The 18,112-nt window shown below is 46.0% G+C and overlaps 1 protein-coding gene across 1 annotated transcript; it reads left to right on the top strand.

The window, feature by feature from the left end:
• The first annotated feature begins 9,502 nt into the window (after positions 1-9,502).
• LOC138362992 (uncharacterized) lies at positions 9,503-16,435 on the top strand. Its single transcript, XM_069321605.1, has 2 exons — positions 9,503-9,991; positions 10,380-16,435. The coding sequence occupies exon 2, from the start codon at positions 11,616-11,618 to the stop codon at positions 14,550-14,552; it is 2,937 nt and encodes a 978-aa protein (XP_069177706.1). The 5' UTR covers positions 9,503-9,991; positions 10,380-11,615; the 3' UTR covers positions 14,553-16,435.
• Positions 16,436-18,112: the final 1,677 nt, after the last annotated feature.

Below are 18,112 nucleotides of genomic sequence, written 5' to 3'. Positions count from 1 at the left end.
TGGGCATAATAGGAAATGACATTGCAGACGAAGCTGCAAAACTTGCTACTAAGAGGAGAAATGTAGACATTTACATACCACTGAGTCTATCACAGATTAAGAAAGTAATTCTAAACAGAGCAATGCAAAAGATGTACAGTGACCACAACACAGCAGTTGCAACATCAGGATCTGCGGGTTGGTACAAGAATTCAACCATCTACGAACCACTTAGTTTGATGAAAGGGAGCAGTAGAGCAACAGAAGTACACTTACATCGCATCAGGCTTGGATACCCATGTGCATGGGAAATAGGCTTACAGGTTCCGGAAGATGAGAGGAAATGTCAACACTGTGGAGAAATGCCCGACAGACCACTGGAACATTATCTAACACAGTGCACAGCTACACCCACAACAGACCACTGGAAAATTATCTAACACAGTGCACAGTTACAAACCCCTTAAGATTTCAACTTAGATTCAACAGAGCAGAAGAAGTTGTTAAACACATATGGCAAAATCTAACTGAAGCGACCATACGAGTCATAAATACTCATACTTCGCCCAAGTAAAACAGAAACAAGCAACACTTAGTGGGCCAGCCAGAGGCTTAGGGCCCGCGCAGGAATATCCCTGCAAAAAAAAAAAAAAAAAAAAAAAACCTCCCTGTAACCTACCTTAACCCTATAATGTCTACCCATGTCTGCTATTTTTAAACAATGCTGTTTGTCGACCAAATTGTATTTTTGCTATTTTTCTGCCATGTTCCCCCCTTTTTTATTTTTATATTTTCTCAACACATTTTATACATTAATCTCAATTAGTATTATGTTTTAGTCTTTAGTGTCTTTCCTGCCCGAAACGCTTTGCGTAATAGTGGCTTTAGGCATTGTATGTACTAGCTCTATCTATAAATCCATCAATATTTGTATCACACCTTGTATGTATGTATTTTACCAGAATAAACATTTGAATTTGAATAGAACACATCTGAAGAGAAGAGACTGTGTGACAACCCATCAACATGGGTTCAGGGAGGGTAAATCTTGCCTTACAGGCTTAATAGAATTCTATGATCAGGTGACAAAGATTAAGCAAGAAAGAGAAGGATGGGCGGACTGCATTTTCTTGGACTGTCGGAAAGCCTTTGACACAGTACCCCATAAGAGGCTGATGCATAAGCTGGAGAAACAGGCAGGAGTAACTGGTAGGGTGCTCCAGTGGATAAGGGAGTACCTAAGCAATAGGAAGCAGAGAGTTACAGTGAGGGGTGAGACCTCAGATTGGCGTGAAGTCACCAGTGGAGTCACACAGGGCTCTGTACTCGGACCTATTTTGTTTCTGATATACGTAAATGATCTCCCAGAGGGTATAGACTCATTACTCTCAATGTTTGCTGACGACGCCAAAATTATGAGAAGGATTAAGACAGAAGAGGACAGCTTGAGGCTTCAAGAAGACCTGGACAAGCTGCAGGAACGGTCGAACAAATGGTCGAACAAATAGTTAAATAGAGTTTAACTCAAACAAATGTAATGTAATGTAATGAAGATAGGCGTAGGGAGCAGGAGACCAGATACAAGGTATCATTTGGGAGATGAAATACTTCAAGAGTCAGAGAGAAAGACCTGGGGGTTGATATCACACCAGACTTGTCCCCTGAAGCCCATATTAAGAGGAAAACATCAGCGGCATATGCCAGGTTGGCTTATTATTATTATTAACATCTTTATTGACAAAATTAATTACAATTTTGCCTAATCTGAGGATTTTGATAGGTCTTATTAAAGTGAGGATAATGCTAGTATTCACTGTCACGCAGGACAGAGGGTCATACATGAGACAATAGGTCTAAACTGTAGGCTGAAGCACATATATATCATTGTTACAATCAATGTTTTAATGTATGGATACGTGAAAACAACTTTCTATTGTGCACTGCCACACAAGGGCAGGGATGGGTTCATAAGTGATACAGCTTAGAAGTAATATAAATAAAAATTGTTCTTCATTCTTTAAAATGGACAAGCAAATTTTGGATAAATTGTTAGGATGTCGTCCAGAACACCTGAGTCAATAAAATAGTTACACAGTTGGTGGTACAAGAGGCCAGGAGGTCTAAAGTCCTTTACGGCTTCACATTCAGCAATATAGTGTTCTAGTGAATGCATTAAAGGTTTATCACAGAGTTTACAATCTGAATATTCTGGTAGTGGCTCAGCCTCACTAACCTGCCAGATGTGTCTATAGCCAAGGCGAATTCGCGCAGTGACTACATCACATTGCCTGGTCCGGTTACTGTGCTGACCATACAAATACCTATTATTACAAAACTTGTCATAACTTTTAATACTGCAGCTTTCAGGTCTCTGGCCATTTCTTAGTTCTTCTAAATTTGAATTAATTTCTTTAATTTGTATGTTTCTAATAACTGCATTAGATAGTCCAAAGTCATAATCAATGTTTTCTTTCCTGCAAGCCTCATTGGCCAATTGATCTACAAAGTCATGTTTTCCAACTCCAACATGGGATGGGATCCACACAAATTTTATACATGAGTTATTATCATTGGCAAAAATTACATTCCATTTAATATTACAAGCTACTTCCGACATACATTGTAATGGGTTATTTAAGGACTGCAGAGCACTTTTAGAGTCACAGAATATCACTCCACCACCATTGAGCTTAAGGTATTCAGTGGCTAGATAAATACCCAATAGCTCGGTCTGTGTCGTGCTTGCCCAGTTGTTCAATCTCTGTGTACTAGTCATGATCATTTCATTCCCTTTATACACTGCACATTCACAACCTGTTCTACCAGTGCCTAACTGCACAGAGCCATCAGTAAAGGCATAGGATTCAGTCGGTTTGAAAATTTGAAGATGACTGTCAATAGCTTCTAATGTTATACATCTCAAAATGTCAGTGTTATACATTTGTTTTACACTGATGGGAGTATAATGCAGAGAGACCTCCACATCTTTCCAAGGGGAAATATAGTGAACAGTTTTATCAGGGTTAAGAGATAGATACATTCAGTTTCTGAAGATTATAGGCACAACAACTGAGCCACACACTGTAGGGAGCTTTTTGCGGCGGATTGAGGGAACAGTCAGAATGGTTTAGAATGGATCTTAATTTAATTTGAATAGAGCTGGGGGGACCATTATTTTTCAAAGTTTTGGCGCAAAACATAGTACTAAGTAGAACTATTCTTTCGTAAATGGAAGGTAAGTTTAGTTCCTTTCTCATGTTAACAATTCTGACAGTTCTAGGACAACCCAGGATGATGCGCATGGCATCATTCTGTACTACATCTAGGCCTTGTAATTGTTTAGGAGAAAAATTAAGAAGATGCAAGGCATAATAATCAATAACAGATCGTATAAAGGCAATATAAAAACTACGAGCATATTTTATGTTAATGCCAAATCCTTTGCCAACAAGAGTTTTGAGAGGTTTAAGACGCTCAACTAGTTTTTTACGCAGGTTGCTGACGAGATTTGTATCATTAACCTCGACTCCAAGATATTTATAAGACTCACAAGTCTCCACGGGCACTCCATTAATAGTATAGTTAGCATGAAGAGAATGGGGAATAAGCTAACATAAGAACGACCTTTAGGAACTTGTGTAAGGAATCTTTCATAACTTTGTATACCACATATGTCAGACCAATCCTGGAGTATTGGAGCACAGGGTTCAAGTGAGAGAGGAAGTTTGACAGTAGAGAGCGGTATGGAATGGAATACTACACGGGTACTCTCGGATGGAATGTTGTTCATTCTTCAACCTCACTTTCCAGACCTTGAGGTTACCTTGAGATGATTACGGGGCTTAGCGGCCCCGCGGCCCGGTCTTCAACCAGGCCTCCTTGTTGCTGCACTGGTCAACCAGGCTATTGCTTGCTTGCTTGCTTGCCTGATTTCCTGCTTGTTGGGGGTTCTGGGAGTTCTTCTACTCCCCAAGCCCGGCCCGAGGCCAAACTTGCATTGTGAGAGCTTGGTCCACCAGGCTGTTGCTTGAAGCGGCTCGAAGTACCCACATACCCGGTGAGATTACATGGCTGGGACGTGTACAGAACACCTTTACTGCACACACACACATGTACTCGTCAAAGCATGTTAAGGGACCGACTCAAAACACTCCAAATTTACTTCTTGGATCAAAGACTGGAAAGATATTTCATAATGTACACACTGAAATTACTGGAAGTACAGGTGCCAAGCCAGCCCAGTTGTGTACAACATACTGGAGGGAGAGAGATGGCGCCGAGCATAAAATATATCCAGAGAAAAGATTGGGCGCCATAAGCACGATTAGAGCAACACCTTGTCAACACGACAAGCCTCCCTCGTCACTCTCTTGCCAACAAATATCAGAAATGTCGCCGGAACAACATACTGGAGCGGGCGTGGACATGTGGGGGGTGTGGATATGTTGGGGTGAGCGTGTGGACATGTGGGGTGGGGGTGTGGATATGTTGGGGTGAGCGTGTGGACATGTGGGGTGGGGGTGTGGATATGTTGGGGTGAGCGTGTGGACATGTGGGGTGTGGATAAACAGGGTGGTAGATGGAGACCTCTTCGCTCCATTACTCTCAACTTCACCATACAGAGATCAAAGGTCACAATTGTGACCTTTCAATTTCAGTGACCTGAAATTTCACGCGGGTGTGTGTGTGTGTGTGTGTGGCGTGCACAGCCAGGCAGTGTGTGTGCACTCAACCTCATCCAGGGGTCAACAATGGGTGTTGATGTGTATAATGGCGTGAATGGGCCCTTAGGGACGGGTGGTGACTCCTGAGCCCCGCCTCACCAGCTGTTGTCTGTCTCTGGCAGTGGAGCCGACGTCTCTCCTCTTTACTCTCTGTGTCTACCTTCCCTGACTTTATTGTATTCACTTCTGATGTTTTCTTCTCGAGTCCATTCTCAGATATTTATGTCTCGGATGTCTTATGTCTCATTCTCATATCTCTCTCTCTCTCTCTCTCTCTCTCTCTCTCTCTCTCTCTCTCTCTCTCTCTCTCTCTCTCTCTCTCTCTCTCTCTCTCTCTCTCTCTCTCTCTTTCTCTCTCTCTCTCTCTCTCTCTCTCTCTCTCTCTCTCTCTCTCTCTCTCTCTCTCTCTCTCTCTCTCTCTCTCTTTCTCTTTCTCTCTCTCTCTCTCTCTCTCTCTCTCTCTCTCTCTCTCTCTCTCTCTCTCTCTCTCTCTCTCTCTCTCTCTCTCTCTCTCTCTCTCTCTCTCTCTCTCTCTCTCTCTTCAGAGATACACTTTCGGGAATCCGTTTGAATGACATGTTTTCTCTCGCCTCTTCATCGGATTTCAATATTTTCGAGTTTATCTAATGTGTGTGTGTGTGTGTGTGTGTGTGTGTGTGTGTGTGTGTGTGTGTGTGTGTGTGTGTGTGTATGTATGTGTGTGTGTGTGTGTGTGTGTGTGTGTGTGTGTGTGTGGAGAATCGCAGAGAACTGTGTATTTGTCCGTATGCCTCTCTGACGTGTTTATTATTGTGTTCAGGCACGTGAAAGCGATGGGTGTTGTAATTAATGTATTTGTGTATGTGCGTCTTATATACATTGATATAGCCGTATTTGTATGTTTTTTACATTGTTGTTAAAACATGAGAGAGTATGACAGAGTTAGCAGTGGTGTCCTTTGTCTCGGGAAGTGTAACTGTGACAGAGTAAGAGATGTTTCCAACACACAAATGCAAGTGAATAACTGATCAGCTCACTTGTTGTTGTTGTTTTAGGTTCAGCAACTCGGGACAAAAGTTCCAAGTAGCACGGGCTATGGTGAGCCCGTAGTGGACTTTATATATTTGTATATATATATATATATATATATATATATATATATATATATTAGCCAGAACGCACTACTTGGGCTACTATGCAAGGTACACTTTGTCTAATAAGCCAAGTTTTCCAGAAGTTATATACTTTTCTTAGATAAATTGTTTAACATAACTAAATCAGTAAATCATGTTCTCAATATAATATAATAATATTAATTGAAATAAACCAATTGCCATTTTTTTTGTAAAATAACGAAAATCACTCTGCCTATTAGGCAAATTGGGCCTTGCATACTAGGCCGAGAAGTCTGTTCTGAGTATCGTAGCCCAGTAGGACTCGACCCAGTACCATGCTTTAAGAAATATCGGTATTCTTAGCGACCCCCCTTCACCCCTCCTTTCTGCCATTTTCAAGAAGTCTGACATGAAATCAGGAGTTTGTTTGCCGTAGAGTTTTGATGGCTGCTATTTCCGCTAAATGTGTTAATAAAAATAAATAAAATTTACTCGCGCATTTTAATGTTTACTCGAAAAAGGGGAGTGGAAATTCATTCAATTTCCAGCATTACAGTTTCTGGGAGAGAGAGAGAAGGAAAGTAGGAATAGAGAATCGGATACCACTGGGCCCCCCATCTCGTGTGTACTTATATATATATTAGTACACACATTATATGTATATATATATATATATATATATATATATATATATATATATATATATATATATATATATATATATATATATATATATATTCCACCGCCCACTGGAAACTGTATTGGAGGGGATCTAAACATTCCCTCTAATGCGTTATGCGTGGTTTCCTCCGAGGCTATGGGTCCCCCTTCTTCCAGCTAGAGGTGGTACTCTTGTTATATATATATATATATATATATATATATATATATATATATATATATATATATATATATATACATATACATATATATATATACACACACACAGGCCACGCCCACTGGCCCCGCCCACATCCACTGGCCCCGCCCACACCCACATAACCCGCCCACGCCCACTGGCCCCGCCCACACCCACATACCCCGCCCACACCCACTGGCCCCGCCCACGCCCACTGGCCCCGCCCACGCCCACTGGCCCCGCCCAGGATCGTAAACCTTGGCTTGCGGTCTGGGTCAGAACGGTCCAACATTCAAATACTAAATTAAATTGTTGAGTGACTTTCCCAGAGGATACGCAGAGTTTTCAGATTGATGTGGACAATGAACGAAGAATTCGGAGACGGATAATGGGCGATACATTGTGGAAAAAGCGCCAAACTGTCGCTTAATGCATGCTAGAATAAGCTCTCCCGGGACTGATCACTCTCTCATAATAGCTTTTTTGCATTTATTTTAACTATACAAACCACAGCAATAAAGAGAATCACAGATATGATAGAATGAACGATAAGTAATCTAACTACAGCAGTATACTCCGTTGTCAATCATAACAAACTTGATTAAATGATTCCAAACGAGATTCAGATAGGTGTGGTCTCAAACCTCATAAACAACACTTGTGAAGGATATGAGGACAAGGAATCAGGATCAGAACGGTGTCTAAATGGTTGTTCCAGTGTAGATCGCGCGCCATGCCTTCAAGTCACCCTTGAGGGCGACCTCCAGCTGTGGAGCTGCGACTTAACCTACTTGAATCAAGGAAGGAAATGTCACCAGCAACTCCTCGAAGTCCAAGTTTCACAGAGCCACAACACAGCCCTCAACATACAGCTCTTGTGTTGGTTATGTGTTGCCCTAAACTACCCTACTAGGTCAACTACTACTAGGCCTGGTCGACGACCGGGCCGCGGGGACGCTAAGCCCCGGAAGCACCTCAAGGTAACCTCAAGGTAACCCTCAACCACACAGCATCAACACCAACAACATGCTGGTGGCTCTGTAGATCAACCCATTAACCAGCACCTATCTACTTCCTTATCTCTTCCACTCTAACATAAACTATTGTCATTCAGGTCACGCCATCTATTTAATAAAATTCTATGAATTTTCAAACAGAATAAGGACTTGAAGAACTGTGGAATAATGTTAGTTTTAATATTTGTACTTAAGAAATGTTCTTAAAGTTAGTGTCAAAATTCATAAAATCATATTCTAAATAACATAAATGATTTATACTACAATAGACACTCGATCAACTTTATTAAACCACTAGATAAAGAACTTTTGAAATGTGTCTAAAAATTCAACTTTAATTTACACTGCTGTAAGCCTGTAAACTCCAGCCAAAAGTGTAACGATTTGAATAACTTAATCTAATTTAACCGAATCTAATGTAAATGCTGCGGCACTTAGGACCGATATACTCTATGTCAAACTGTCCCTTAAACAGGCATATGATAATGACAATAATATAAATACATAATCAAACAGTCTTTAAGTCTTTAAACTTAATCTCGTGAAGTCTTTTAAACCCTATGACACTCAAGACTTTAGGCAGTGTAAACCTAACTAGGACACACCTCCTACATCTCACATCTTCAACCGTAGATTATAAGGAAATATTCAGAATTGCCAATGTGGCGCCGACAGCTGAGTGGACAGCGCTTGGGATTCGTAGTCTTGAGGTTCCGGGTTCGATCCCCGGTGGAGGCGGAGACAAATGGTCAAAATGTTTCTTTCACCCTGATGCCCCTGTTACCTAGCAGTAAATAGGTACCTGGGAGTTAGACAGTTGCTACGGGCTGCTTCCTGGAGTGTGTGTAACAAAAAAAGGAGGTCTGGTCGAGGACCGGGCCGCAGGGACACTAATCCCCGAAATCATCTCAAGATAACCTCAAGAAGATGATCATGTGGGGAGAATTAAAGTGAAAGATGAGCCGGAGAAGGAACACTTAGGGACAGTAAATGTCAGCGTCCCAGCCTCCACCTGTCAACTACTAAGGTGCTGTGATAAGGCTGGAAACGATGGTTCCTCTTCAAATAGTTCCCTTCTTACACATCCCGACTCCTCGGCCCGGTACAGAGATGTTACAGGTCACCCACCACCAGTACAGACACCACCAGGGGGTACAGAGATGTTACAGGTCACCCACCACCAGTACAGACAACACCAGGGGGTACAGAGATGTTACAGGTCACCCACCACCAGTACAGACACCACCAGGGGGTACAGAGATGTTACAGGTCACCCACCACCAGTACATACAACACCAGGGGGTACAGAGATGTTACAGGTCACCCACCACCAGTACAGACACCACCAGGGGGTACAGAGATGTTACAGGTCACCCACCACCAGTACATACAACACCAGGGGGTACAGAGATGTTACAGGTCACCCACCACCAGTACAGACACCACCAGGGGGTACAGAGATGTTACAGGTCACCCACCACCAGTACAGACACCACCAGGGGGTACAGAGATGTTACAGGTCACCCACCACCAGTACAGACACCACCAGGGGGTACAGAGATGTTACAGGTCACCCACCACCAGTACAGACACCACCAGGGGGTACAGAGATGTTACAGGTCACCCACCACCAGTACAGACACCACCAGGGGGTACAGAGATGTTACAGGTCACCCACCACCAGTACAGACACCACCAGGGGGTACAGGGATGTTACAGGTCACCCACCACCAGTACAGACACCACCAGGGGGTACAGGGATGTTACAGGTCACCCACCACCAGTACAGACACCACCAGGGGGTACAGAGATGTTACAGGTGTTATGATCTCAGCCTGCAGGAGAAACGAGTCTCCCTTCTTGAGAGTTATTCAGCAAGCCTGACCTAACTAGAAGGTCTAGCAAATATTGAGGTGATAACCCATATGAAAAATGGCTGGTTGGATATGTAAAACAATTTAAGATTATGGGCAGTAAGTAAGGAAATAGATAAATGACTGGCTAGGAGATGTGGACACTTTGCTGGAGGCGTGAGGCTCGCTTCCGGAGGACCTTGACCTCACTTGAGTGCCAGACATCGCAGGGGGAAGCCGCGCTCCGTTTGAGCTCCCGCCAGAAGGGAACCCCTAGTGATATATCTCGCAGAGAAGAGAAGTGTGCAGACGTGCCAGCTGTGGAATCGAGCTGGGGACGTGTGGTCTCAAGTCGTGGACGATAATTAGTGAATATTAAGCCGCCCGGAGGCATTATTGTGGGCTGTGTGGAGCGCCCTGACCAGACGCCGTCAGAGGGAAAGCGCCCTCGACCAATTAATCTGTGGTAAGCACGATAAACGCCAGTTCATAGTGATTACTTGTAGTTTGGTCGTGTGCCCAGCGACAGTAGCAATGTTTATGTATAAGTTAGACATGTTTTAATAAGGCAGAAAGCCTGAAATAGGAGAGTGAAGAGGGAGGAACACGGAGCGACGTCCGTCCTCTCTGAGCGCTGGCGGACGACTGAGGGAGCCGGCTCTTGACGGAGGAAGACCCTCCCAGTGAGTGAGGACCGACGCCAGGCGAGGTGGAGTATGGACCCGCCCAAAACGGGGGAGTCCACTCTCACTGTATGTAGAGGACAGATAGAGGTTTGAGGCAAGCATATTGTGTGGTTATTTTTGTTTATGTGTTAAAGGGGAACGTTTTATTGGAGTGTCGATGGGTTGCAGGTTTGTTCTTTGGGGAAGAAGTTGCTGAGAACTTCGAAGCCAGCAGAGGAAGTAGCTGATGAGACTCCAAGGTAGTGAAGCAGAGGACCTCGAGCTGTGAGGAGAAGCAGCAGTGAAGAGGAGTGTCACGTGCTTCTGTAGAGGTGGTGTAGCAGCCAAGAGAGCTGTGGAAGAACCTAACAGAAGGGTGAAGCACCGTAGTTGCACAAGGAAACTTCATGATAGCAGCCTGGAGGAGCTGCAGAGGATCCTGGTAGTGAAGCCCGGCAGAACCTAAGGATATTAGGGTTGTGAACTTCCAGAGGTGGAAGGGGAAGTTCTGGTGGATTACTTATAGGGAGTTGATAGTGTTTGGTTGTCAGTAGCGTGCAAGACGCAGTGAGAGGTGAGTGACTGTTGGCATCCTTATGTCAAGGAGTTTCTTATATTGAAGTATCAATGAACATTTATACTGGTATATGTTATTGCATTCAAATGCTGGTTTTCTATATATATATATGTTATCTTGCTGATGGTGCAACAGTGTGTGGGCTTGACCAACTTGAGGAGGTTAATAGTACCAGGTGGTGAACCAGGAGTTGGGATACCACTTGATAAGCTGATAATAGAGTTCTGATGGTATTGGAGTGCAACCTGATTTGGATATTATAGAGTATAGGATTCATTATTATTAGATGTGTGTATGTATCGTGTATGTGCTTTGTTCAGTAAATGTGTTACAATTTGCTGATGTTTGCCCTTGTCCTAGTGAGGCTTCCCAGGAGGTGGTAAAGAAGGAGAGAGAGAGAGGAAGAACCATGAACCACTGCTGTGGACAGGGTAGGAGGTAATACTGGTAAGTCATAGGGGGATTGAGGAGATCATATCTCATAAGGAGAGAGTGGGGAGTCACAGCGGCTCGAGTGGGTGTGTGCACGTGACAACGAGGCTAAGTGTTGGAGCCGCATCCCCTGAACGTGTGACGTTGAGCCCCTCTCCAAGAGCCAGAAGCGCCAAGGGTGATCTCCTAGTATAAGCACTCTGCCGAGTTGTGGGTTGGGTTGTCCATAGAGAAGGATCAACGACGACAACACCAACCAACCCACAGTACTATATAATAAATTGGGGGCCTGTGTCCGGGAGAGTGAACTGACACACCCACACCCTGTCCAAGAGTGGATTTGTACACCCTTGCTGAAATAAACTGTGTGACCGCAGGTGTATACTCTCTCTCTTGGGAAGACTCACAGGACAAAGATGGATAAGGTGCAAGCGTTTGTGGAGTCAGGCAAGCCTGAGGATTTAGAAGGTTGCACGAGGGATCAATTGAAACAAATAGCAGAAAAATGTGGCATCAGGTTGAAAGCATCTAAAGTAGCTGGGATGAAGGATGAGATCCTGAGGCAGTTGAGAGCCAGAAGTGAAGCGGCAGAACAAGGAGCCCAGGAAGGAGCTGAAAGTAGAAAAGAGGATGATGGGCAGGATGAAGTGAGATCCCAGGGATCGAGTAGGAGCAGCAAGAGTAGCCGCAGTAGCAGGAGTAGCCGAAATAGGAGCTTGGAGAGATTCCAGTTAGAGCTCCAGATGCAGCAACAACGAGAGGACAAGGAGAGACAGTTCCAGCTGGAAAAGATGAAATTAGAACTCCAGATGAAAAATGAAGCAGAGAAGGAAAAAGAAAAAACCAGACTGGAAATAGAAAAAGAGAAAGCAAGACTAGAGGTCGAAAAAGAAAAAGCCCAGGTCGAAAAAGAAAAAGCCCAGGTCGAAAAAGAAAAAGAGAGAACAAAACAAATGCAGATAGAAGCGAATAGAACCTTGGCTGAGCAGAGGATTGAACATGGGTTGCCAGAGAGCACCACCCAGGTATCACACCCACCAGAGGTTAGGGTTAGGGAGAAGGACATTCCCTTGTTTGTTCCCGAAGAGGCAGAGAGCTTCTTCGAGCATTTTGAGAAAGTAGCCAGTATCAAGGAGTGGCCACAGGAGGAATGGGCCCAGCTGGTCCAGTTAAGATTGACCGGTGCAGCCAGGGAGGCATACACCCAATTGTCACTGGAAGAGTGCCAGGATTACGCCACAGTAAAGAGCAGCATATTGCGCTCGTTTCAGTTAACCCCAGAAGCTTATAGGAAGCGCTTCAGAGAGATGATGAAAGTTGGAGCATGTACGTTTGCTGAGACAGCAAGAGATCTGGAAAGACGATTCCAGAAGTGGATTGAGGCTGCTGGAGTTGGATCTTATGCTGACCTGAAGCAACTGATGGTCATGGAGAAGTTCTTGGAGATGATGCATCCCGAAACAAAGTTCAAGATCCAAGAAGCAGGGATAATGGAGGTGAAAGATGCCGCAGATAGGGCGGATATGATTACTGAAGCGTACAAGAGCTTGAGGGAGAACAGAGTGAGAAGTGAGGCGAGATGCAGCAATGGCAGATCCAATGGAGTCTGGGGAGGAAGAAATTATGAGAAACCCAGAGGAGTCTGGGGTGAGAAAAATTTTGATAAATGGGCAGATAAAAGTAAGTACCCTAAAACTCAGAAGAGTAGGTCGCGCACTTCATCTGAAAGTGAAGATGGAGGAGCTAAACGAGAAACTGATCGGTATCCGGGAAATCAAGAGTCCAGTAAAGCTCCACAGAGTACGAGTAGTACGTCTGGCCCGAGGAACTCCAATACGAGTGGGCAGAGTCAGAGCCGCTTTGGTACGTATAGGAGAGATTTATCCCAGATGAGATGTTACCAATGTAACGGATTGGGTCACGTGATGCGAGATTGTCGGCAGGGCAAGAGAGTTGTGACCCTGGCCATGTGTGACCCCCGAGGTAAATATACTAATGTGTTCCGAGACAAACCACAGAGATCAAACTTAGTGAACGAGAGGCATAGACCGTTCATGAGCAAAGGTTGGATCAGTGTAGGAGGCCAACCTGAGGTAGAAGTTGGTATCTTAAGAGATACCGGAGCTAATCAGAGCTTGATTGCGAGAAGCCTGATTGGGGATGGTCGACGGTTAGCTGGCAGTGGGAAGGTGAAAGTATATGGGTTATTGTCTGAGAGTGACATGCCCGTATGTACTGTCCAGCTAAGGTCGGAATATGTGTCGGCGGAGGTGATGTTGGGAGTGTGCCCCGACATACCTATTCCAGGAGTCCAAGTGATCCTGGGGAATGACTTGTGCGGGACAAAGGTGTTGCCGAGAGTCGTAGCGGAGACTGTGCCAGAGGAGTGCCCAGAAGGCCACTGCACGTGTGGGACACCTGAGAGTGTGAACCTGACTGACATCCGAGGAGATGCGTCAGGAGACCGCCAAGCCATTGAGTACCCTGTCTCGGTAGTGATGAAGACAGAGGTGGCCGACGAGGAAGACACTGGAGAAGGTGAGACAGTGTCGATTAAACCGGTGGAAGATATCGATGTAGATATATCATGGCTGTTTGATGAAGGTCCAGCCCAGGAAAATGAAGTCTCGGTGAGGTCAAAAGTGAAGATGGCCCAGCCGAAGAAGAATCAGGTGAAGAGGGCGGACCTGAGTAGAGCCCGGACTGCTGAAATTAAGAGTCGGAAGGCGAATGCAACTGTGCTGAGTAGGAATGAGGAAGGATGTGGACAGACTGAAGACGAGAGTAGAGCGTCAAGTGGTCCACGAGCACAGAGGCATATGGATAATGGAGTTAAGTTGTGGGAGATGTCAGGAGTCAACATGTTCCACAGAAAACGTGAAGAAGAGATAGTGAAGAAGAGTAATAGCCGGGAAAATGAAAGGAGAAGAGACAGTATGTGTGGAGAGATGCCTACGAGCACTCTAGGAGAGGTAAAGCGATATGTACGGTCGAGTGCTGTTGGATGTAGTACAGTGCTCGAAGAAACTTTTAGGGAACGAAGAAGAGTTGAAGGAGAAGAAATGGAGTGGTACAGAGGTGAGAAGTGTGAGAAGAGGATGAGGATACAAGCATGGAGGAGTAGAAGAAAGCCGAGGACTCGGTGGGAGTCGAACAGGATGAGGTCTCAGATAAATGAGGAGACGCAAGGGAGGATCGTCGGTGAAGACGAGGAAGTGAAGTATGATGACAGGAGGCGGAAGTATAACGGCAGTAGATGGAAGTGTGAAGACGACAGAGGAGGTACAGACAGTAGATGTCTGACTCTGGACGGGAAGAGAAGAAGACGAGGAAACGGAGGGTGGAGACAGTAAGTAGAGTGGACCAATGGATTGCAGGCGTCCAAGGAGGACAGCCTAGCCAAGAGGTGCCAGAGAGGTCAAATCGTTTATGAGAAGATCATGTTTCTGGCGAGTTGTGAGCCAGATGTTGCAAGGAGCAACGAACTAATTGTAGACTCCTAAGGGAGTACGTAAGCAGATCAACCGTTCGAACCAATCGGTTGAAGAACGAGACAGTGTGGTGGCGGATGTATTATCCCGAGCTTTGCCACTGGAATAACTCTCAAAAATAAGGGGAGGGGAGTGTTATGATCTCAGCCTGCAGGAGAAACGAGTCTCCCTTCTTGAGAGTTATTCAGCAAGCCTGACCTAACTAGAAGGTCTAGCAAATATTGAGGTGATAACCCATATGAAAAATGGCTGGTTGGATATGTAAAACAATTTAAGATTATGGGCAGTAAGTAAGGAAATAGATAAATGACTGGCTAGGAGATGTGGACACTTTGCTGGAGGCGTGAGGCTCGCTTCCGGAGGACCTTGACCTCACTTGAGTGCCAGACATCGCAGGGGGAAGCCGCGCTCCGTTTGAGCTCCCGCCAGAAGGGAACCCCTAGTGATATATCTCGCAGAGAAGAGAAGTGTGCAGACGTGCCAGCTGTGGAATCGAGCTGGGGACGTGTGGTCTCAAGTCGTGGACGATAATTAGTGAATATTAAGCCGCCCGGAGGCATTATTGTGGGCTGTGTGGAGCGCCCTGACCAGACGCCGTCAGAGGGAAAGCGCCCTCGACCAATTAATCTGTGGTAAGCACGATAAACGCCAGTTCATAGTGATTACTTGTAGTTTGGTCGTGTGCCCAGCGACAGTAGCAATGTTTATGTATAAGTTAGACATGTTTTAATAAGGCAGAAAGCCTGAAATAGGAGAGTGAAGAGGGAGGAACACGGAGCGACGTCCGTCCTCTCTGAGCGCTGGCGGACGACTGAGGGAGCCGGCTCTTGACGGAGGAAGACCCTCCCAGTGAGTGAGGACCGACGCCAGGCGAGGTGGAGTATGGACCCGCCCAAAACGGGGGAGTCCACTCTCACTGTATGTAGAGGACAGATAGAGGTTTGAGGCAAGCATATTGTGTGGTTATTTTTGTTTATGTGTTAAAGGGGAACGTTTTATTGGAGTGTCGATGGGTTGCAGGTTTGTTCTTTGGGGAAGAAGTTGCTGAGAACTTCGAAGCCAGCAGAGGAAGTAGCTGATGAGACTCCAAGGTAGTGAAGCAGAGGACCTCGAGCTGTGAGGAGAAGCAGCAGTGAAGAGGAGTGTCACGTGCTTCTGTAGAGGTGGTGTAGCAGCCAAGAGAGCTGTGGAAGAACCTAACAGAAGGGTGAAGCACCGTAGTTGCACAAGGAAACTTCATGATAGCAGCCTGGAGGAGCTGCAGAGGATCCTGGTAGTGAAGCCCGGCAGAACCTAAGGATATTAGGGTTGTGAACTTCCAGAGGTGGAAGGGGAAGTTCTGGTGGATTACTTATAGGGAGTTGATAGTGTTTGGTTGTCAGTAGCGTGCAAGACGCAGTGAGAGGTGAGTGACTGTTGGCATCCTTATGTCAAGGAGTTTCTTATATTGAAGTATCAATGAACATTTATACTGGTATATGTTATTGCATTCAAATGCTGGTTTTCTATATATATATATGTTATCTTGCTGATGGTGCAACAGTGTGTGGGCTTGACCAACTTGAGGAGGTTAATAGTACCAGGTGGTGAACCAGGAGTTGGGATACCACTTGATAAGCTGATAATAGAGTTCTGATGGTATTGGAGTGCAACCTGATTTGGATATTATAGAGTATAGGATTCATTATTATTAGATGTGTGTATGTATCGTGTATGTGCTTTGTTCAGTAAATGTGTTACAATTTGCTGATGTTTGCCCTTGTCCTAGTGAGGCTTCCCAGGAGGTGGTAAAGAAGGAGAGAGAGAGAGGAAGAACCATGAACCACTGCTGTGGACAGGGTAGGAGGTAATACTGGTAAGTCATAGGGGGATTGAGGAGATCATATCTCATAAGGAGAGAGTGGGGAGTCACAGCGGCTCGAGTGGGTGTGTGCACGTGACAACGAGGCTAAGTGTTGGAGCCGCATCCCCTGAACGTGTGACGTTGAGCCCCTCTCCAAGAGCCAGAAGCGCCAAGGGTGATCTCCTAGTATAAGCACTCTGCCGAGTTGTGGGTTGGGTTGTCCATAGAGAAGGATCAACGACGACAACACCAACCAACCCACAGTACTATATAATACAGGTCACCCACCACCAGTACAGACACCACCAGGGGGTACAGGGATGTTACAGGTCACCCACCACCAGTACAGACACCACCAGGGGGTACAGAGATGTTACAGGTCACCCACCACCAGTACAGACACCACCAGGGGGTACAGAGATGTTACAGGTCACCCACCACCAGTACAGACACCACCAGGGGGTACAGAGATGTTACAGGTCACCCACCACCAGTACAGACACCACCAGGGGGTACAGAGATGTTACAGGTCACCCACCACCAGTACAGACACCACCAGGGGGTACAGAGATGTTACAGGTCACCCACCACCAGTACAGACACCACCAGGGGGTACAGAGATGTTACAGGTCACCCACCACCAGTACAGACACCACCAGGGGGTACAGAGATGTTACAGGTCACCCACCACCAGTACAGACACCACCAGGGGGTACAGAGATGTTACAGGTCACCCACCACCAGTACAGACACCACCAGGGGGTACAGAGATGTTACGGGTCACCCACCACCAGTACAGACACCACCAGGGGGTACAGAGATGTTACAGGTCACCCACCACCAGTACAGACACCACCAGGGGGTACAGAGATGTTACAGGTCACCCACCACCAGTACAGACACCACCAGGGGGTACAGAGATGTTACAGGTCACCCACCACCAGTACAGACACCACCAGGGGGTACAGAGATGTTACAGGTCACCCACCACCAGTACAGACACCACCAGGGGGTACAGAGATGTTACAGGTCACCCACCACCAGTACAGACACCACCAGGGGGTACAGAGATGTTACAGGTCACCCACCACCAGTACAGACACCACCAGGGGGTACAGAGATGTTACAGGTCACCCACCACCAGTACAGACACCACCAGGGGGTACAGAGATGTTACAGGTCACCCACCACCAGTACAGACACCACCAGGGGGTACAGAGATGTTACAGGTCACCCACCACCAGTACAGACACCACCAGGGGGTACAGAGATGTTACAGGTCACCCACCACCAGTACAGACACCACCAGGGGGTACAGAGATGTTACAGGTCACCCACCACCAGTACAGACACCACCAGGGGGTACAGAGATGTTACAGGTCACCCACCACCAGTACAGACACCACCAGGGGGTACAGAGATGTTACAGGTCACCCACCACCAGTACAGACACCACCAGGGGGTACAGGGATGTTACAGGTCACCCACCACCAGTACAGACACCGCCAGGGGGTACAGAGATGTTACAGGTCACCCACCACCAGTACAGACACCGCCAGGGGGTACAGAGATGTTACAG

The sequence above is a fragment of the Procambarus clarkii genome, chromosome 10 (assembly GCF_040958095.1).
Source record: "Procambarus clarkii isolate CNS0578487 chromosome 10, FALCON_Pclarkii_2.0, whole genome shotgun sequence".
Classification (NCBI taxonomy): Eukaryota; Metazoa; Arthropoda; class Malacostraca; order Decapoda; family Cambaridae; genus Procambarus; species Procambarus clarkii.
This window is presented reverse-complemented; position numbering and strand designations above follow the sequence as displayed.

What these genes read in the sequence shown, in the direction of transcription:
- LOC138362992 (XM_069321605.1), top strand. Translation starts at nt 11,616, where the DNA reads ATGGATAAGGTGCAAGCGTTTGTGGAGTCAGGCAAGCCTGAGGATTTA.